The 23,017-nt window shown below is 44.1% G+C and overlaps 2 protein-coding genes across 13 annotated transcripts in view; one reads left to right on the top strand and one right to left on the bottom strand.

Moving 5' to 3' along the window:
* Positions 1-23,017, bottom strand: part of LOC119178032 (uncharacterized) — a 653,511-nt gene that overhangs the window by 19,450 nt on the left and 611,044 nt on the right. For 3 of the 10 annotated variants that reach the window (XM_075892549.1, XM_075892616.1, XM_075893172.1), the window contains one exon: positions 5,996-6,056. The exons of the other annotated variants lie outside the window; for them this stretch is intronic. In XM_075892549.1, coding sequence (XP_075748664.1) covers positions 5,996-6,056 — 61 coding nt within the window. The remainder of the gene's footprint in view (positions 1-5,995; positions 6,057-23,017) is intronic. 10 annotated transcript variants of the gene reach the window in all.
* Positions 1-23,017, top strand: part of LOC142814474 (uncharacterized) — an 84,781-nt gene that overhangs the window by 25,236 nt on the left and 36,528 nt on the right. The gene's annotated exons all lie outside the window — the stretch shown is intronic.

The raw sequence follows: 23,017 nt of genomic DNA, 5'->3' as shown, positions 1-23,017 counted from the left end.
CTAGGCCACAGTTACGGGAAGATGGTTGACGTATTGCAGCAGTTAGTCAGAAGTTTAAAGACGTTTAAGTGTTGAAATCATTGTTCGGTAGATTTTCAAATTTCTAAATTCATATTAAATCAAATACGTCGCTTTATTGCATTACTCTACAGATTATTTACAATTCAACCATCAAATTCGGCTTGTCCATCTTTCTTTTATTTTTCATAAATGAATTATTTTAATCTGTTATTAAAGAAAAAAATTCATGAAAACTATCCGGTTCTTGGCCAACACCCAAGCGTGGGTATGCGCCACACCGTCAAGGATCTTGACTTGACCTGACTTGCTCTGGGAACTTTGCTTGCCTGGGTTCTGTGCCTCGTGTGTGGTCGCTTCATCGTGTCTTCTGGGCCTAATAAAGGTTGCCTTCACCGTTGCATCACAAGTGGTGGAGTGTGTTCTGCGATCTTCCGTCCTCTCCGAGCCCGCACTGCCTCTTGGAGCTCCGCTCAGGCCGTCGTTTGTGCCAGGTGTCTGGTAAAATGCCTCAGGACGAGGCAACCGGTGCGTCTGCGTCTACTTGCACGGCCCCAGCTAGCACGGCTTATCCATCATGGTATATTATCACGCACGAGCATGATCGGCGCACGTTCACCGGACTTCGAGGTGAAGAAGTGGACGATTGGTTAAGCCAGTTTAATCTAGCGAGTTCCACTAACAACTGGGTTGATCCTGTCATGCTTCGCCGTGTTTATTTCTATCTGACAGGTGTAGCGAAAGCATGGTTTTTCAATCACAAAATGGACATCACGGACCCAAAACATTTCAAGCAACTGCTTCGCCAAATCTTCGGCACCCCGGCAGTTCGTTCAGCCCTCGCGAAGAAGACACTGGACGCGTCAAGCAACAATGCGGTGAGTCTTACACCTCGTACATAGAGGATGTACTTGATCTCTGTCACCGTTTCAGCACATCCATGTCCGAATTAGAGAGGGTTAGCCATCTATTGAAAGGGATGGGCATGGTCACGTTCAATATGCATTGATCATACAAAACCCGACCACAGTAGCTGACATTGTGGCCACGTGCCAATGCCTAGAGGAACTTAAGTTTCAAAGATTACCGCCGGTGAGCCCTGAAAACACCAACACATTGCATCCTATGATCCGGGCGATCATACGGGAAGAGCAGCAATCTTTCGGCCTCTCAGTGACACCTAGTCCACCTTCCCCCTCCAACACCCTTTTACACGACGTTATAAAAGAAGAGTTCGCGTCCATAACTGGGCTAGCTTACGTAGACTCTCCGGTAACTTGATTCTAGCCGAAGTATGCACAAGTCCTCGCTGGTTCACCACCCGTCGTACAACCGATGCCTCCACGCTCGACGCCTGTCCTACTGGCTTCGATAATTCCGAATGCATCGAGCGAGCCCTTTTACGCACCATGTGGCCACTTAGTCCGATCTGTTTTTACTGCGGCTATTGGAGCCACATTGCACGCTTTTGTCGGAAGCGTCAGCAGGACGAGCGTCGTGGATTCGACTCCTACGGATCGAATAATGGGACAAGTGGGTGCGCTTTCCTACGTCGTCTTTATGATCCGCCGCTATGTCGCCCACCGTCGCCAACTGCGACGTGTAAGCCAACCACTTCTTACCGCTCAACGAGACGCCGCTCACCATCGCCTCTCCACCACTCTACGTTGTGAACTGTGTCGCAATTCGCCAACCAATGCCCACAAAACTAACCTCTGCAGCTTTTGGGGGAACACATGCATCGAACGAAGAGACAGAAATTCCTCCAGTGCGTCCATATAACACGATATCTGTTTTAACAGAAGGTGTGTACGTGGATGCTTTAATAGACACTGGTGCTTGTTTGTCCGCGATTGATCGTTCCTTGTGTTCCCGTCTGCCAAAAGTCACCACCCCTTATTATGACCTACACTGCTCACAGCTCAAGGGGATGCCATTAGACCTGCCGCTAGGTGCACCGCTCAAGTTTTCTTTGCTGGTCTTCAACATTTTGTACAATTCACCGTGCTGACTTCGTGTGCCAACCAGCCTGTGTTAGGCAGGGATTTTAATTTTACGGCGAAAGCTTCCCAGGCAGCACAGAAGGTTGGCCCAATATTGGGGATAGATCGGCATTGCCTGGCCCATGAACGGCCCAGTTTTCACAACGTACCGCCAAGATTGGCTATGCCAGCCAAATAGAACGGCGACGTTGGACCAGCGTTGACAACGTACCCCCAATATTGGTTCTGCCAGCCGAATAGAACGGCTATGTTGGACCAGCATTAAGAACATTACGCCAATGATGGCTGTGCCAGTCTATTAGATTGGTTATATTGGGCCAGCTTTCAGAACTTTCCGCCCATATAGGCTGTGCCGGCCTATTAGAACGGACACATCGGGCCAGGTTGTACAAGTAGCAGCCAATATGGGCGAAGCCATCCAATAAGACCGGCATTATTGGCCCGCCGTTTGAACGTTATTGCCGGCGACAGCTGAAAAGTCAACATCACGATGTCATAATAATAGAATATGAGCCAATTTCTGCGTGTGCTGCTTTTTGGCGCTGTTCTGGCCCCAATTCACGCGCCGATTTTTCAAGTTAGAGAGAGAGTAATATATGTGCCGGGCACAATATTAGAACTATCTTTTCGTCATTAAACCATGCCCCACCGCGGCGGTCTAGTGGCTAAGGTACTCGGCTGCTGATCCGCAGGTCGCGGGTTCGAATCCCGGCTGCGGCGGCTGCATTTCTGATGGAGGCGGAAATGTTGTAGGCCCGTGTGCTCAGATTTGGGCGCACGTTAAAGAACCCCAGGTGGTCAAAATTTCCGGAGCCCTCCACTACGGCGTCTCTCATAATCATATGGTGGTTTTGGAACGTTAAACCCCACATATCAATCAATCAATCATTAAACCATGCACAGCTCGTTGAAATGCATAATCGTTGGTTGAAGTTGTGCAAGGTAGACTTTTTAAGTGAGAAAAAATTACCGATCAAGTTTCTCTGTCAGACGTGACGTCCGATGCGGTGCTATCCGTACGTATGACGAAGCTGCTGCGGATACCGCTGTGTTACGCGTGCATGTAGACGTCGAATATCTGACGCAAATCTTATCGTATCATGTGTCGGGCTAGCTATCTACGCGACCTATTCGAATCTGTTTTGCATTCACAGCACAGTACGGTTAACGGCACTTGCTGCTGCTTGACGTGTGGGAAGAGCGGGGGTCGTCAGTTGCGTTATGGTGACTGAATCATACAACATATGCAGTTGCCGTGATCTAACACACAGACGCGCGTGCGCACGCACGCACGCGCTATATTCATGCAACGACCACACGAATTCCCAACAACATCGCAGCGAACGGTTGGTAAGGTGTTGCGGAGTGTGTGGGCGTCGTAGGGCACCCTGTCGGTGCCCAGCTCGTTGCGAACGCGAATTTCGGCGTGGAACGCATCTTTTTTATGTACTTTTTTTACGTGTGCCCAAAACGGTAGGCTGCGCGATACGAGAAGTACGAGACACAAAAAAAGAAGAAACGTGAATGCATAGGGCAAATCGTTAATAACAAAAAAAAAACACGCACGCTCACGCCACTGCAGTGGCGTGAGCGTGCGTGTTTTTCTGTTATTAACAAAGCACATGTGCTTCCATAAAACATGACAGCCAAGAATGAGGAAGTATTCATTTACATACAAATTACTATGAGTTGCTGAAACTCACGCAAAAGAACATAATTTTCTTCCTTGGATATTGATCGAGTGCCTTGGAATTATGCCATGTGAATTTGACACATCAACAGTGCATTATGATTCCCCCCATAAGGGGCCACAATCTTGGCAAGTAATAGAAGTACTCTTCCCACCTGATGTGCACCTAACATAAAGAGGCCTTGTTTCTCAAGTTAGCAATATATATTATATATATATATATATATATATATATATAACCACTGGAAAAATATACCAGGTGTAACCAGAAAAAGGTGCACTTGCAGTTTTAAAGTTGAAAAGAAGCAATGACATGCCAACCATCCAAAATAGAACGCCCGAGAAAGGAGCATCAATCAGTATTACAGCAGCTAAAAGCCTGCTAACAGCTGAAGGTAGTCATGCTGCTCTTCCATTCAAGTATAGTGTACACTGAGAAAAGATACTGAAGATAAACCATCAGCAAATGACAAAAGCGATACAGACAGAGCTTTCTCTTATAATACAAAAAGCCTTTAGCTGAGGAGGCAAATAAGTCATTGGCACACAATAAGTGCACAAAAAAAAAGCTGTCGCACGAGGCTGTCAGCGCTTAGACAACACAGGCAAAAATACAGTAGACTGAAGAAGGGAAAACCCATAGCAAAAGTTACCATACTCCTGAGTTCTTGCTTTGCGTGCAAATGAAGCTAGCGTGAAGTTGAACACTAGATTAAAGCACCACAATCAATATCTGGAAGCCAATGCTTTAGGAATAATACAAAGTACTGAAGAAGCATGCAAAGAGCATTCCTGTGAAGGCAAATATTAAAAACAGACTGAAAGCTCTGTGGCCCTGAACAAGACAACACCACAACCAATCGAAGAGCCGTTCGGACACACCAGCAGTTCTGGCCAACACTAAAAAGTCACAAAAACATTCCTTTAATGCCTTTTTTACAAGAGAACTTCAAAAGAAATGTGCATACACCAATGCCAGAAGTATCGATGGAAGCTATTACTCATATTCAGCTCTTCATTGAAACACTGACAGAAGATACTTGTACCTGGATGCTTAATTACTTTGGTACAACTCAAGAGCGTCGACGCCAAGTGGCAAAAAAATTATGATGGAAGACTACAATGTGATCAAATGCACACTTCAACCACCAACCAAGGTCCTATGCTAGAGTGAATATCGCAAAAAGTCTTGAACGCCTAATGTCACTGGCTCATACTCAGCGTTCTCAATCAAAATCTTGACCTCCCACACAGCATATTATTTCAACAACCTGCCACCTCTCACCATGTCATGAAACAAGCTCGAGTATACACAAACCCTCCTCACCGTTAGGTAGTTAGATAGGTCTACTAGTGCTTCACTCTCAGAACACATAGACCAGGGCCGTAACTAGACGGGTAGTGAGGAGGTTCTGAGCCCCTGAAGTATTTTCATGCTCTGGCTTTTCGTCAACAATAGCTTAATCTGGGCAAGTTGGTTCATCGTGGTTGTGTTCTAGTAACAGTGAGAGAAGTTCAGGAAGAGACAAAAAGGACAGGAAAGAGCGCTGACTGCCAACTAAATTTTATTGAAGGTACTACGTCCACTTTTTTACAGAGTACAAGAACAGTGCTCATGCACAACGACACATGTGAGACCATGATAATATAATCTTAACTGAGAAAAGAATACTCTCTCTCCGAATGGATGAGTGGAGGTATACTGATGCACTGATCCATGGCCTTCCTGACAAGAAAATGCTTTCACAGTCTCTCTTTCATTTCTTGTTCTTGCTTTTTTCAAAAACAGTGTTTTATGAAACATAGAACTGCACTTACATTTTTTACAGTGTATGGCCATGCGACTACCACAGCCATTCTTAACATTTTAAGCATGCTGTCTTGCTCAAACATTGGGGCATTGCCCAGTTTGTCTTATGTTTACGTTTCCACGTGTCAATAGTATCTCATACACAACATTAAATTGGCACTCAGTATACCTATTCTCGTGACGAATGGTGAAATAATGGCTATTCCTGTTGCTTTTTAGTACACACACTTTTGAAAACTTGCAAGGGATGGCAAATAACAAGATAAAATCATATCGGCTCGCTATTTTCTTTATATTGTGAAACACCTTATGTACGTACGGTATAGCATGCAAAGATCTTTGGTCATTCTGTTTTTATTTCGGTCCTGTTTTGTTTAACTTGACTTTCTGCAGGAGGGTTTAGCACACGGGTGTGATGGTGCTGTTGGGATATCCAGCACCCTTTAGTCTTTTAATAAGGTTTTTAAGGCTTACCTCATCCTTGTGCTCACATGACTTCTGAAGGGTGGCCTCAATGCATGTGGTGGCAATTCCTCTGTGTAAATTGTGTAAATGTGTAATTATGTGTTATGATGTACTAAAAAAGATGTCCCAAGAATCAGAATAAGTGACAGTAGTCAAAGTTTTTGTCACTGCCTTTATACAAATACTAGTTTATTTGTTCCCTCCTGCAATATTTTAGGGCCCCTTATATAGATAGGATGTTTTCTCACTTTTATTACATTTTTGTATTGATGATGCCATATGCTCAGGAGGTAGAATGTCGTTATGTTCTTTCTGATAACTTCTAGCTTCTGAGCAAAGATAATGTTTCAGAAAAATGAAAAAAGGCTAGCATAATATTAAGACATGGGAAGAAAGCAGAGTTTATCAAAAATGAATGCATTAGTTGGGAATGAGAAAAAAAGATGGATGACAGGTCAGTAATGTCAATTAATTTATATTAGGACACATGAAATGTAGCAGAGGGTGGCAGGTAATTAGTTCCAATGAGATCGAGAAATTATCAGCCATAATATGAAATTGGCTCATACAGGACAGGGAACATTGATTGGGCTTCCACCCTGCAGTGGACATAATATAGGCTTAACGCTAACAATGAGCAGAGCCTGTGAAATTAATGCTCCATGAAATGAGCAGTACTGCACAGATTGCTGTGCTAGACTTCCCATTTTGCATGTTTTTACCAGCTTATCCTGCTCGCTGTTCAGACACAAAGCTTCACCAGAAAAACAATGTTATACTTGGTGAGGATAATGCCAGTGAATCCAGTGTTTTATCAACACCTTTCCTTGCTTAAGTCCTCCTCCAAACTATACGATTTTTCTTGGAAATGTTCTGCTTACAGCACACCAACCGATCAAGTGAAACAACTTTATTGGGGTCCTGCAGGACGCGCCCTAGTATGCAATCACCATTTCACTTCACGTTACAACATACTGGTGGTAAAAATATTCTCTGGCAGGGTACAGAAGTGCATGCACTGAGCTAGCTTGTGCAGCGCGGTCTATTCCAGAAAGCTGAACCTATGTTTGGTACAGAATTTTGTAACCACACGATGCTTGCACAGAATAAATGTGGCCACACATAGCAACTTCTGAGCTTCTTTATGAAATGATCTCACAGTATCTGAAAACATTTGTTTTTTTGTTTACTTCATAGTTCCCAGTGAAATATTTCTCTTGTTCCTCTCATTGAATAATGGCATTTGGTGTGACTAAGGTGTTCCTAATGCCTCACTATGAGATCAGAAAAACGATTCTCCTTGAAATTGCTTCACAAGCATTTCCTAAGATATTGAATGACACTGCTTGCACATGTACAAACATTTGCTAGTTTTATTGAGGGTTGATGATAAAGGGAATCAGTTGGTGCATCCAAGCCGGACAGAGATTGACTGGCCCTGAAAAGGGCCGTTTAGTTATATATCTTGCAGCTTGTTCCAGGTAGACAGGGCTTCATTCTGTAGAAATGGTAACTCATCACACTGGTTCCCCAGCATGAAGAACATAACTTGATGCTAACACTGACTCAGATGTTCTGAAATGTCATAGAGGGTACATGAAGGCTGGGTACATGAAGGTTGCAGTTATACTAACTGTACAGTCAGCATGCTTGTGTGATATGTGCATAGCTGCATCAAAGCCACGTGTGAGAATTGTGTGAACAGCTGAAAATCTCAATGGCAGCATAGCTTAAGAAGTCTGTCATCCCTTTTTTGCCAGTTTCCAATATCATCCTTCCCTTTTCATGCATCTTCTTTCAATATATCTGGGGTTTTAATTCCCAAAACCACGATATATAAAGGAAGCAAATTTTGAACATCTGGTGTTCTTTAACATCTTCACTTGTTTGCAGCGCAACACCAGAAACACAGGACAGGGAAGGAGCAAAATAGAAAGAAAAGACGGCGCCGACTCTGAAAAAGACGGCACTGACATCATGACACGCACATGTCGTGATGTAAGCTGCCCAAAGAGTGGCCTCCCATGAGAATAGTGTAGAATTGGGAATAGGATCTACCAGTAAGGGCTTTTTGTGCAATTCACAAACAGTGAAAAGGATCCACCAGGGGTGAACCACAGGTGGTGCACTCTGGTTGAGAGAGAGCAGAGTAAAACAGATGTGCCAGACAGGAGATTATAAATGGTTTTGTCTGGAGCTGGTGCCAGACCGAGCTCTGATTAAGCGTAAGGTAGTATTGAGCGCCAGGCCAATCTGATCCCATTCCTGTGATGGGGTGCAATGGGATGACAGGTGCGAATTCCATTTTCTTTTTTTTTCCATGGGTTTAGGGAAATAATTTTTCAGAGATCAGATGAAAATACTTCCGACATAGATAATAACATGCTTATTCTTGGGCGTAGTCACGCCTAGCCACCAGATTGGGAGAAAAAGGAATGTTTCCCGAAATGTGCGATAAAGTGTTTGGTGCTAGGCCTTGACGGAAGTATTGATAGGTGCTTTGGAAATCGGTACGCCATTTCTGTAATCGTTAAATATGCAACTGCATGTGCCACTGCTAGGGATAGCGTGACACTCCCAGCCATTTGGGGGAAGCCGTTTTAATCTACATGAAGATGTTAATGAGCCCGTTCTCCATCACAGCAGTAGCTGTGGCCATTCCTTCAACTAGGCCTACTGCAGCGCCAACTAAACGTCTGCATGAATTTAGCGCTAGTACCGTACATAATAATCAGCACGTGCCTTGGGTTCACTTCGATGGTGTTGTGAATTCATCTTGCGTGACAATGGTTTAAGTTGCATGCGTGCCTTAATCATTATTGCAATAAGAGACCATGATTTATCGTCACGCATGGTGTTGCTTAGCTCGGTCCTCAGTGTTCGAAGCAGGTTCCGCCTTGTGAGTGCATGAGAGAGGCACAAGAGTTGATTTCTGCTCTTTGTTTCTATAATTCCCTAGCCTGTATTATACAGGAAGCGGATAGTGCTGGTGTGCGTCAGCTGCCTCGGTGCGCTCTCAACCGCCTGCCTGGTAAGACTGATAGCTCATTCTATCAGCGCCTTGTCGTACTCCCTCCTCACACTGCGACATGTCCTCCACTTGGAGGACATGATGACAGAACAAGATGATACAAAGCCCAAAACCGCAATGTTTGCAAGTCACAACCCGAGCAAACAATTCAACGGTGAGGCCAGAAAATCTACCTGACTAGGCCTGGAGCAACAAGCCGGAGAGCATATTCTTGGCTGGATAGATGGATGGATGTGGCCGTACCCTTTAGATCGGGCGGCAGCTAACGTCACCTAGCCGTAATGCTTAGTGAACTAACCACTAGATTTTTTTTTCTCCTTTAAATAGTAAAGTTGGACGGGTACTTTGAAGTGAAGGGTTAAATTTTCAATCGTGCCTTGACTTTAGCCACCAATCAGATAACCTCCTTCTAGTTAAGTCTACCCGCTTAAAGTCTATTTTGCCCTCCCTGTCCCTAAACACCAGTGCTTTGAAAAACTCTGCGCCATCATCTTGAACTATAAGGTGAAGCCCTTTACAGAGCATTGTCAAGTGTTCGGCAGTTTTTTCTTTCTCTTCGCACGCACTGCATAATGTGTCTACCTCTTCATATTTGGCCCGATATGTCTTGGTTCGCAATACTCCCGTCCTGGCCTCAAACAGTAGAGAACTACCCTGAGTATTATCATAGATTCTTTCTTTGGCAATTTCCTGCTTAAAAGTTCGATAGATCTCTAGTGCGGACTTCTTAATCATGCCAATTCTCCACATGTCAGTCTCCGTTTCCTGCAGTTCCTTTTTAACCGATAGTTCTTTCTGGTTTGGCCAACTGCTGTTTTCTAAGTATTTACCAGTCAATTTCCTGGTTCGCTTCCTCCATTTTGTATCAACATTCTTCATGTACAAGTAGCTGAAAACCTTCCTAGCCCAACGCTCCTCTCCAATTTCTCTCAATCGCTTCTCAAATTTTATCTTGCTGCTAGCTTCCCTGCCCTCAAATGATGTCCATCCCATATCACCTTGTACTCCCTGATTTGGTGTATTCCCGTGAGCTCCTAAAGCAAGCCTACCTATTCCACGTTGCTTAATTTCTAATCTTGCTTGAACTTCTGATCTCGTGCACAAGACCGCGTTGCCGAACGTCAGCCCAGGAACCATGACCCCTTTCCATATTCCTCTCACAACATTATACCTATTGTAATTCCACAGTGCCCTATTTTTCATCACTGCTGCATTCCTGTTATCTTTAGTCGTCACGCATATTTCGTGTTCCCTCAGGTGCTCGGTCCCATTGCTTATCCATACGCCCAGTTATTTGTATTTATCTGTTATCTCTAGCGTGACTTCCTGTATTCTAAGCTCACTACCTCTGTTATCATTAAAAATGATGACTACTGATTTTTCCTAACTGAATCTAAAATCTAACCTATCTCCCTCATTACCGCAGATGTCCATCAACCTCTGCAAATCTTCCTTGTTGTCGGCCATTAGCACTATATCATCTGCGTAGGTTAATGCTGGTAGTGCCTGATCAATGAGTTTTCCTTGTTTGACTAAAGAGAGGTTGAAGCCAAGTCCCCTTGCCTCTAATTTGGCCTCCAATCCTTGTAGGTACATCATGAATAAGAAGGGTGACAGTGGGCACGGCTGCCTAAGTCCACGTTTTACCACTGTGGGCTTGGATACCTGTTTTTCCCCCTTTTTAACTACCTTGTTAGTTTTATAGATTTCCTTTAAACGATTAGTGACTCCATCTTTTACACCCAGTGTGTCTAGTATTCCCCACAAGTCCTCTTGAACCACGCTATTGTACGCTCCCTTGAATTTCTGCAGGCCGGTAGGAAGCTTCACAGCGCAGCGCCTGATCTTGTGAAACGGCGCAGCCATGCAGGCAGGGCATTCAATTCCCTCCCTATTTTTTGTATACTACTGTCCTTGTGTACATCGTAGAACACATAACAGTAATGATAGCAATTAGATCATTGATTCGGGTAGGCTTGGTGTTTTTATTTAAAATGGAACAACGAGGAAGCTGCTGAAGCTCGTGCCTGTATACAGCTGCTTTATATGGAGATGAAACTTTAACGAAAAAAAAAATGTAATGATAAACAATAGGCTCATAACAAACAACATTTCTCTGAGGGTGCATGGAATATATGTCCCATGCAAGGCTATGCATTGCAGTCCTTACTGCATTAATTATGTACACGTACTGCAGGGCATGCAATTGTATGCAGACACACGCTGACGAAATGACATTTTTTGCTACATACAAACGTGCACCGCACCAAATAAGACGCACGTGTTTGTATAGTCAGGAAACACTCGTGAATATTGATGAAATTACACAGCTCGCTTACAGTATAAAACAAACACAATTGCGAACAATAAAATGCGACGCTGTTTAAAGAGGCGGACCCAGGTTACGAGGAGAATTATCAGTATGGCATACACACCACGTGTCAAGCTTTTGCAACATCTAAAGAGACTAAATATGGAAAGTTGCCTTTGTAAGTTAACATGACAGTACGAAATGGAGAAGCCACACGAGAGAACAATTCATCGTGGGCTAAAGAATGTGTTTTAAATATTATACACAGCTTTGCAAGATAATATCGACGAGTTTTACTCGTCTAGGTGTGGGAGGTGTAGGCCTGATAAAATGCGATGTTGCTTCAGAGCCTTTCTTTCGTAATATTGCAATTTTATTCAACCCTTTCTACTGGGTGTTCGAACACGGCAAGCAGGTCGCGGGGCAAAATCTTTGTAACATTTTATTACCAAAACAGCGATACTAGCAATGCTTGAGCTGCACTTGCTGTTTTCTAAATTGTAACCTCCTCAATCTCATCACTGTGATCAGGAAACAGAGAGGAAAAGTACAGCAGTAGTACGTAGAGAAATATTCAATTTCAAGCCCTTTAGCAATATCATCTAAACAAATTGCCAGTTCACTGGGCTTCGAATTCTCGATGGAAACAAACAGCTGATCAGGGACGCAAGCTTGGCTTGGCACTGACTTGGCCGTTCATACAGAGCCAAAAGCCGCTGCAGGAAACTGGATTGCGGATCGTATTGAGACAAAATATTTTATACATTTTTGTTTTCTTTGTTTCATTTCTCTAATTGCTCTTGTGATGGCGTGGACCGGGCTTCGTGATCTCATGTACCGGCGCACTGTTTTTAAGTTTAGTATGGCGCACGATAATACGTGATTGCGTGCTTTAATTTAAAAAGGTTCGCGAGTATGACAGCAACACTGCAATGTCGGGAAGAGGCACGGGGAAGAGAATAGTAGTAGAACCAGTAGCAGCTGCATGCCCGGGTGGAGCGACTGATGCCCAGATGGAGGAATGTCAACCCGATGCCTTTTGTGTTGGCCGTTCTGGCAGTTCCGCCGACTTTATAGAAAGAGACGACCCCGTCGCTTGTCCTCTTCTCTTTTCCTTCGGGCATCAGCGACAACATTGACGGACGACGTGTTCGACTTCACCGTGCACGTGAGTATAGGTTGGTTTTTCATTCGAGTGCATTCTTGTTCAGATTTGCAACTTGTCGACCTCATCCTGATCACCTGTCACCGGCAATAAGTCACATACGTGTGATATTTAGGTGAAATAAATGATAATGCACATTTTCTGCTCCATTTGCGTGACTTAGCTACACCAGGACATGAGGTAAAGCCTTTGTCGCCTAGCCACTAGCAGGCAAAATCGATCACTCGCATCCTTCAGTTCACTAATCAACGCGCCTGCCTTAAAATTAGTAAGCTGCTCGCAAAGAAATCTTACCGAGGCAATTTTGTTTTCTGTGAACAATGCACCATAGATTTATCTTGAATAACAAAAAAAAAACTTGAAAAATAAATGTCGCGACCTTTTAGAAAACGCCGTGTCTAAGAGCTAGACGCGGCATTTTGTAAAAGGCTCATTAAATTCAGTATGTTTTCGTAGTTTCTGCTTGAAATTATTATTGTCTATGAATTTCATGGCCCAATCTTTTGCTTTGGCTGAAAATCTCGGCGGCAAAAACTTTGTTCAGTGTCCCTTTAAGGGCAGGTGTAGATGCCATCATTTCAGTCGCAAATCTTTTTGCTAGTCGATCGGCTGGTTAACAATAAGGGTACTAACTAGAGTTCCAGATTTCATCGGCAACACAACGTCATGGCTTCATCAGATGCTGCATTATATACATTCTATCCTCATTTTTAAATAGGTGTACCGTATGGTCCACTGTTACAGGAAACAAGCGAGCTCATGGACAGTGAGCCATGTGGTGCTAACTGGCAGCGAGGCTTGTGAATGGGACGCATGCGCATAGAATCGGGGTGCGCCCAGTTTTGTCTGCCATTTCTCCGCCTGTACGCATGACAGCATTGGAAAGCGCATCCGTATTTTAGCTGCGCAATTTATCTAGCCCAGTGCCTCCTGCTTCAGGGATTTCCTGTGAGCACAAAAAATGCACGATTTTAATCGTTGCTGCAGTGTTTTGCAAGTTGTCACCGTAAAGCACATCATACTTTTCGCATAGTGCTCGCTGCAACTAGCAAGTTTCGATGACTCAAAATGCTGTTCAGGTCTGATGTAGCAAACATTTTAAGCTCGTCCTCGTGACCATGAAATATTGGTTTATTGAACAATGGAAGGCAGAGTCGGTATCAGTTGATTTACAGTGTGAAAATGAAAAGTGCGAAGGACCGTGCCTCGCAAGTAAGCCCCGAGAGCATGAGCAGAGAAGTAGCAGATGAGGATGCTCATGCGCTGCATTTCCAAATCTCACCAGCACTAATGCTTGACGGACTGCTGGCCACGCACTAACGTGTTCTTTCTGAAACAGGACTTTGGACCTGTAAGCAAGTTCTTGAAGGGCATAAGTAAAACGTAGAATTGGCCCCCTAAATGCACCCATCCTTGAACCATTGGGCTTATGAATTAGTGCCCTTTTCTAAATACAACTATTCTGAGCTATAAATTGTGACAGAACAGTGCACGAAGTTTAAAAATGGGAAAAAAGTCTTTAAATGTCCCCTTTATACATAGTGTTCTTGTGATGTCACTTCTGCCGTTGTCGCCCTCTCCATCTGTTGCTGTGAACGTCATCTGTTGCTGTGAACGATGTGAAAGCACTGTGGTTTTTCGTTGTCTTACTTTAACGAGCTCATTGGATTAGGAAGGCCTCGCTCGTTCACTCGATACAAGACCAGATAATCAAGATGTGCGACACATATACCAGCCACGGCGTACACCGGCTGCCCGCCACAACCTATGAGGGCCTATTATCTTGCTTTCACTACAAATTGCCTGGCCCAAAAACAAGTGAAAGCTCAAAATCTCTCGAGCCGCAATTTTAAGAGTGGATGTGCGGAGCGCAGCTGCTCCCATCGAAAACTAGTCGTGCAGAGCTAGGCAAGTTTACAAGAGATATAATATTATGAATATATTGTCACGGCCTACGCCACCAAAGTAGCAATGCCCCCCCCCCCTAAGTGTTTTAAACAGTGCTGATGTTGAGCTTGAGCCTCTTTGATTGCAATTTGTGGAAATAGTCGAGGAAAATATTATACAAGGCAGATAGCGACTTGGCGTGGTGTGTGCCGCGGTAATGCCAGTCATCACTTTATTTTTCGCGTATGCTTTAACACACTTTTCACGTTGTATTTTGCTTTTGTTGTACGCTAATGTACAGTGGAGTCACTGAACATGATAGAGACCGTGTATAGAATTAATTGACTAATTAAAAAAAATCCTGACGCCCAACTTGAACCGATCGGCTATACTTCAAAGTGAACTAATATTGTTTCCCATTCTTTATAGTTTGTTTCAATGCAATACCAAATCTCCGCGATCACCATCACGATTTTAACCGCCTTCCTCGCCATCATGATTTTAACTGCGGACAAGTTTGTATGTACAGTATCTTGGTAAGCTATATCTGTTTGCAGGTAAATACTTGGCTATGGCACTTACCCGTAATGAAGTTGCACCTGAAGATGCAAATATTGCAAAGTTTCTTCAAGTAGCTTTTGTTAATCTGCACCAGCCAAATACGCTGGTACTTTTAGGAAAATCGGAATGTGCGTTCTCAATTTCAGGTTATAACTTTCAGCGAAGAAACACCCAAAGCTCTGCTCCCTCTGCGTGGACTACTAAATCAACTTGCCTCACTAGCAGCTCATAGTTTCTCAAACTTGCATCGTGAGGCAAAACTAAACGGGTGCAAGCACGAGGAGACAACATGGCAGTTGTAGGCGATAGATTCGGTTGGTGCCCGGGCATATTGGTGGCGCATTTCGGAAGTGACGAAAAGGCGCTGCAAGATGCACGTGCACACTTTGTATAGTTGCTGTATTGGACAGCAAACTTTTTTTCTTATCTGAGCAGTTTTACCAAAGGAAGCTTCATCATATGACGTGATAAATGAAGCGAATCCACAGGTTGAACCACATCATAGCCTCGCTGTGCTTTTGTACTTTTTTTAGCTCGCAAAATTTATTTGTACATATAAGTGACAACTTGCCAGTAATAAGGCAGCACTTGTTTCTTTACCATATGATCATCTCCGGTGTGCTGCTGCCTCAATATTTCAAATTCTAAGCATTTACACCATTGTATGCTAACTTTTCCTTCAAAGTGAGACAAGCCACATGTGTATCGTAGATCAAGAAGCATGCCAGTTTTACGTACTTGCAAGGTAAACATCAGAAATGCACAGTTGATCAAAAATACTAGTTTAATGGTGCATCTACATAGCAGAGCACCTGTGGCACCTCGGGAACAAGATAATGCCACATATGTTACAAGAGATATTTAAAAAAGACAGGGGACGTTCCGTGAACAAATAGAAACAAAAATAAAATGGCACGTGGCAGCGAGCGAAGGCGGCAAGGGGGGGGGGGGAGCCCGTGGGACTTCAGCGGATGAACGTAAGGTGTGTGTTTAATATGTGGAAGAAAAAAAAAATCAAAATTTTGGCGACTGAAATGAGGGGGACTTAGTGAGCGCGCTCATGACGAGAGTAAACACGGTTATTATTATTTTTTTTTCAAATTTCTTTTGAAAGCCACAAAAAATCTGTATGTGGTGCAGCCTAACAGAAGGTCCGTGAAGGCAAATTATGAATTCGTCGTTGTACTAAGGCTTTTTTTTTTTTTCGTGCGCACCATCCCCGCCGTGGTGGTCTAGTGGCTAGGGTACTCGGCTGCTGACCCGCAGGACGCGGGTTCGAATCCCGGCTGCGGCGGCTGCATTTCCGATGGAGGCGGGAATGTTGTAGGCCCGTGTGCTCAGATTTAGGTGCACGTTAAAGAACCCCAGGTGGTCTAAATTTCCGGCGCCCTCCACTACGGCGTCTATCATAATCATATAGTGGTTTTGGGACGTTAAACCCCACATATCAATCAATCAATCATGCGCACCATAAATAGTGCTCAAAATTTAATTGCATATGTTGTTTTCATTTTTGCTGTATTCCATGCTGTTTATGATGTAAAAAAAAAGTAGCACGCTGAAGTGGTGCTGCTTTTGGGCAACAGTTGAAAATGGCGGGGTGCATGAATGCGGAATACTGCCGCTTACACTCAAATCACTCTTGTGGTCACCTCCCACTGTTTGCAGCATGTGTTGTGTATACACAGCTGCATATTTCCTAGCTAGAAAAATTCGATTTTAGGTGTTTCACGCCATTTTCCATGTAACTATTCCACAATTGCACACACTGATCAGCAGGCTTTCAATTGCGCTGAAGGACACAGGTGCCATAAAATTCATAGCCGATTCTTTCAAGAAACCGTATGTAAAGGCTGAAGCTTCATGCGTACATACACACACACATACCATATTGTTTTTTGTACTTTATGAAAGCTGCGAAGGTCTCATGTGCCTCCAAGCGTAACCTGTCTTATTCTCCATCACCGCAAAAGTTTTGTGAGTTTCAAATAAAAGTACTTTGCGCATGGCCACTTTTGGGTAATTTTTTTGTGTATGTGTTATTTGAGCAGCCTACAGTGTTTACTTTATAAGCCTGTATGTATATGTTGCATTATAATGATGCAGAATGTGTGTAGCTGTACAATATAGATGAACTGTAAAAATTAAGTGTGTCTATTGTAGTGGTCTTGCAACCAATCTTACCCCCATATTCTAGAACGTCCCTCCACTCAACGCTTCACCTTCACTTGAGATGGCTGATGGGAGCGCCGTCTCTAAGCAGAGAAAATTGCTGCATGTCAGCAATAATCTGCTGTGATTCTCGAGTAGCGCAGCGTCGCTTTCAAACGAGCAACGGCACAGTGCTCAACTCTGTCAAGTGAAGGGTGAAAGTCGAGTCGGGGAGCGTTTATGAATATGGGGGTTAGTTTTGTTGTCTTGTTAACCTGCCATTAACACTGGATTGATGCTACTTTGCTCTAGCTGTACAGTGCTCTCCAAGGCTCAAGGAGGCACCGCACGGGGAAGGCTCGGAGCAAACCATGAGTGAGTTTTCTTTCATTGTTACACTATGCACGTATTAAGTGATAGACTTTAATGTATGCTATTTGTATTGTGCAAGTTTTTGGGGACATACAACTTCCAACACTTATATGTTCTGACGAAAATCACGCAAGAATGAGAGAAGCTTGTGCAAAAATTATGCAAGAGTGTAAGAAGCTTTTGCAGAAGTCTGTGAAATGAAGTTTTGAAATTTTGTGGCAATGTGTCATTGTACAGTGGTCAACAGTCTTGCTCAGCATGCTTGACTGCAGGGCTCCCGGCTGCACAGGCGCATCTACGGAGTGCCTGATGCATGATGGGCCAAATGTCAGCCTGCACACTGGTGCCTCTTATCCCCGTTTTTCTGTTACATCAGTGTCTCTTGTAAAGGGGATCAACTGTGCTACCTTTTTTTTTTCGAATGTAATGAGTTCTTTTTCCAGATTATTGTTGTTTTAAGGTAAAGCCTCACATTTCTATCAAATACTGAAGATTCTATTTTTCCTTCTAGATGCTATGAAGTCACTCCTTGTGTTACAATAGAGTGAACACTGTTATGAGAAAAGCTACTTTATGGAGTTAACTCACTCCATATTGACTTAACACACAGAATTGGTGAAAACTACACTCCATTCCAGCTGCATTAGGAATAAGATTCATTTGCATACTTCTGTTTCTTTTGTTTGTTTGTTGGCTGGAGGTTTGGAGTATAAGGTGGGGTGGCCAGAGGGCACTGTGTAGTCTTTCTTCACCTTCCCAATTTTGTGAACATCAATTAATAGCCGTATGGGAAGCAGCCAGCATGCTGAAACAGCGGTGCAAGCATGCAAGATGTTCACCATTGCATGCAGTCAGTTGCTGTGAGCAACTTACTGCATACAATTAACTGCGAGTGGTGAACTAACGCTGCACTATGTGTGCCTCCTGGAAAGCTGAAATGGTAAAGTGCCACAATCGTATAGTAACATGGATAACATCACAATTTGTTTGTTGAATGATTTTGCAACAGAATCAATGGAGTTTTGAATAAATTTGTGTATCTGCCTGGTTCATCAAAGCTACAGAGTCAAATGCGGTATATACTCGCGTATTATGTGTACTTTTTTTGTCAATCTGGTCATGTGCGAAGCTAGTAGGAATCGCTGGCCTAAAAGCTCAACTGGGAATATATGTTGCAGGCGCTGTCACAGCTGTCTCAAAGCGGATTGTCATTTGTTTGCTAAGCCTGTTCAAATGCCCCCATTTTCTTGAAGTTCTTCTGAACAGTGCTCACAAAAACCAGTTCCCACGACAGGGTTATACCAGAGAACATAAGTACTCTCCAATAATTGTCGGGAACCCAACGTAAAGTAAGATGCAGACAAGGAAGCGCGATGCCAACAGAGTGCTGTGTGTGTCGCCCTTCATGTGTGTGTGTGTCCATTCCTTGTCCCAGTCTTCTATTGCGTTGTGTTCCCTCCGATATCTAACCAACACACCCAAGCTTCTATGCTAAGTCTTATTCAACGCACTCTTCTGCTGGCTCCCATACTGAATATTGCATGTCGAAGAACTCCACGCTGATGTGCTTAGCGGTAGCACGGTTTCAGTTTTCTTCGGTGAGCTTTATAACAGCAATCTGTCTCGTATATAATTATTGTAGCCTATCACAAGGAACGGTAAAAACGCAATAACCAGATGGCGAAACCGAAAAAAAAAATGAGTGCTAAAACCTGCCTCATCTAGTTGATGTGACAGGTCCTTGCACGCGTTCAACATCTGTGCTGTGTCTCGGGAATACATTCTTGCCGTGGAAGAGGTGGGAAGATAGGAGGCAAACCTTTAGGCATTTCGGACTACACATAAACAGGTTTCAGTTTTCAAGTTCGATATTCTAGGGAAAGCATAAAAGTTCATGGAAGAAGGGACCTTGCACTCAGTCCATTTTGTGTAAGACTGCACTCGCCTGCTCGACAAGAGATGTGCCTGACCATAGCATCATGAAGTCAAATGTGTCTGTGTGTGTGCTGGCAAGGTGGCTCGGGCTGGTTGGGGAGGGCAAAGTATGCGAGCAAAAAGTTTCTTGTAGTAAAGCAAGCTGGCTAATTATACTGGTGAGCAAATTATGTGAGGATACAAATTGTGCGAGTAAATATGGTATGTACTCTTGTATGTTTCAGCTCTATTGCTACGGATCCTGCGGATCCAACTTGGCATCCGGCAGCAACTAAGAGAGGTTCTGCAGGAGGTGCGACAGCTGAAGCACAAGGTACGGCTCTTGTCCGTGCCTCAGCACGCCCAGCCAGCACAGCGCCCCTCTGACCTTCCCCGGCTGCCTGCTGGTACAATTGGAGAAGTGGAGGCAGCAGAGGCAGCTGTGCAGAGTAAAGCTGTGGCTGCGGCTTTGGTGTATATTTCTTGATTTTTAATATGCCTATGTAACATGCAGAAATTTAGCACTGCTTTGAGATAATGTGTTTCGGGAAACAAACTAGTCAGGTTATCTCATGAGCCACTGTACTACAGTCGAATATGAATAATTCGTACTCAAAGAGGCCAGAAAATTTGTTCAAATTAAAAGAAGTTCAAAATAATGAAAGTTACAGTAATTACTTGAATCTAACACGCACCTTTTTTCCGGTTAAGAGAGTTCATAAATCGCATGTGCGTTAGAATCGAGTACGAAAAAAAAATGAATATGGTCATTCTATTGCCATCGCCACTTACAAAATGGCCGCCCCCTACGTGCGTCGGCATGGCGCGTCGGTCATTTCTGCCTATGTGTTTCCCATGCGCGGCACTTCATACGTGTGCTGAGGAGTTCATCTTGTAGTACATTGGCATCGACGGCATGGTAGGGCCGACTCCAAAAACTCGACGAGTGCACCACAATGCTGCTTCTAAAAGAAAAGTCGTCGCGTGTGCCGGAACGGACAGAAATCGGGCCGCATCGCGGTCATTCGGAGCTTTCGAAACGTGCGTGCGGGACTGGCGGAAACAAAAGCAGAATATTGTCGACAGCAAAGATTCACGCAAAGGCTTCAGTGGACCACAGCAGGGTCGGTTTCCACAAATTGAAGAGCTGCTCGGCGAGTATGTGATTAAGCAGTGAGCGGCACAGCGGCCTGTGACGACAGAACTGCTCCAAGTGCAGGCTATGCAGTTAGCCTTAGATAAAGGGCTAATGCAGAGCCATTTTAAAGCGAGCAGGTGCTGGCTAACGAACTTTATGAAGAGAAAAGGCTTTTCCCTCCGAAGGCGAACGGGCATATGCCGGAAGTTGCCGGAGGAGTACGAAGAAAAGCTTCAGAGTCTTCAGAGTTTCCTCCTAAACTTGCGGCTCAACAACGGCTACCTGCTTGGGCAAATTGGGAATGCCGATCACACGCCTCTTTACTTCGACATGCCTGGCACCACAACCGTCTAAGAGAAGGGGGCGAAGCAAGTTTGTGTACTGACATCGGGCCACGGTAAAACTAGAGTGACAGCAATGCTCTGTTGCACGTCAGATAGGCATAAGCTTCCCCCGTACTTCATATTTAAACGGAAGACGCTCTCAAAAGAGTCGTTTTCGCGAGTGGTGTGATCAAGCGGGCCAACGAGAAAAAAGAATGCACGTTGCAACCGATGTCTTAGGTTTTTTTTTTTTTTTTGTCGTGGAAATCGGGCGCGCGTTACAATCGAGGGCGCGGTAGAATAGAGTAAATACGGTAAACGAGCGGAGGGCTCACCATGCAGTGATGCATGTGCATGGAGAAGTTTTATTCACAAATTACAGGACATCCGTCATTAATTAAAGTAGTCAATACATGTCTGTACACGTTGGCCTTGCAACCAGTCAACAAGTTTTGCGTGCAGTTTGCAAAGCATTTGTACTTCGGCTTCAGTATTCTCCTGGCAAAAGAAGTTGCGCGCGGCAATGTCCAGTGCTGACACCCTTCGAAGACAACTGTGTTTCCACTGTTACCATCTGCGCTGCAGCCGGAGCGTGGCCAGCACATGATGAGAATGGAGGAGCGTCTCCACCTGGAGAAAAGCAGATCGGCATTCGAGAGAGAAACACTCCGCGGCAGCTTTTTTTTTTTTTTCTCTCTTCATGCGCGGTGTTGAAAGGAGAAGAGTCTCTACATAGCAGGAATGAAAAACGGGGAAGCGTGACACCGGCGCGTTGCAGATCGGCATGAGAGAGCCAACTCTCTGCGACAGTTTTTTTTTCCCCTCTTTCTCTTCATGCGCAGTGTTAAGAGGAGAAGGGTCTCTACGTGGCAGGGACGGAAAAAGCCGAAGCGGGGCACAGGAATGTCGCAGATTGGCATTTGGCAAACATTCCGCCGCAGTCTTTTCTTTCCTTTTCTTCATTTTCTCCTTCAAGCACAGCGATGAGGTGTCTGAAGTGCCACCGCAGGATTGGGCGGGGTGCTGAGAGCATTTTCGGAGCGCGGTATAGCTTTGATAGGACCACAGCGTCAGTTCGAATTAAGTGTGTTGGAATTAATGAGATTCGACTGTATTTACTATAGTCTGTGAAGTCCGAGTAAACTGTCCTAAGCTAGCAGACGATGTAGGCGGCATCGTGTGTTTGATGAGCAGTGACTAGCAATAGCCTGCTTAAAACAGACATTCAGTAATTTTGTTCATTTATCACCCTATTTCGTGTCCGCTGCGGCTCTCTCTACTTTGAGCTACAGTTCACCCTGCCTTGTGTTAGCCGATTTCTTACTTTTTTAAAAATCTAACATGCACGCAATTTCGCAGTGTGAAGAAAAATGCACCTTTGTTTATTGTGATGAGATTTCTATAGCGACATGCCTCTTTGTTGGCTATCACAGAAAAATATAAACAGCAAATGGTGCGACCATCTAGTGCGACCTTTATTTTTCTATCAGTTTCATCTATGACCAAGATTTGGTCGCTCTAAGGTTGCCTCTTAGTACGCCTTGATCATGTTCATTTATCTTGTTGTGCTCTGCTTACAATGCATTGATTAAAAACATGTCCAAGCTTCTTTTTGAATTCCACATATTTTATCGTTTTTCACCTGTAGAAGCTACTCCTGGTCAACATTCAGGCAAAGACATTGTAACCTCGAAGAAACGTGTAATGGAATTTGAGCACTGTACAAAGTAATTATACAATTTCATAGCTAGAATCAATATTTATTAAGGGTTATAACAGTGTTGTATTTGATTTCATAACAGCGGAACTGCATGCAGAGAAGGACTCTGAAAGGTTCTCACACTGAGTGTGAGAGGGCTGATGTGGAAACCATTTTAGGTCAAGTGAGTTGAAGTTAGCGTAAAAAAACAATGAAATGTTGTGATGCCCAAAAATTCAAGTTGTTGTTTTCAGTGTCCTCTTCTTGCAGATTTTTATCATGAAAACATTTCGATGTGCTGTTGCGTTTACCCCATCTATTCTTCTTGCATTTTTTTACAGCGCAAGCACCTCCTGCAGATTGGGGGACGTGGCCTCCGAGAAATTGGTGTGAATGCCATGAAGGCTGTATTGGCACATGACGTGCAAGTGCTGTACAGCCTTCATGGCAGAAAAGGGAAAAGGGCCTTTGTGAACCTG

Source organism: Rhipicephalus microplus, chromosome 1 (assembly GCF_043290135.1).
Source record: "Rhipicephalus microplus isolate Deutch F79 chromosome 1, USDA_Rmic, whole genome shotgun sequence".
In the NCBI taxonomy this organism is placed as follows: Eukaryota; Metazoa; Arthropoda; class Arachnida; order Ixodida; family Ixodidae; genus Rhipicephalus; species Rhipicephalus microplus.
The sequence above is the reverse complement of the archived record's forward strand: the minus strand, read 5'-3'. Positions and strand labels throughout refer to the sequence as shown.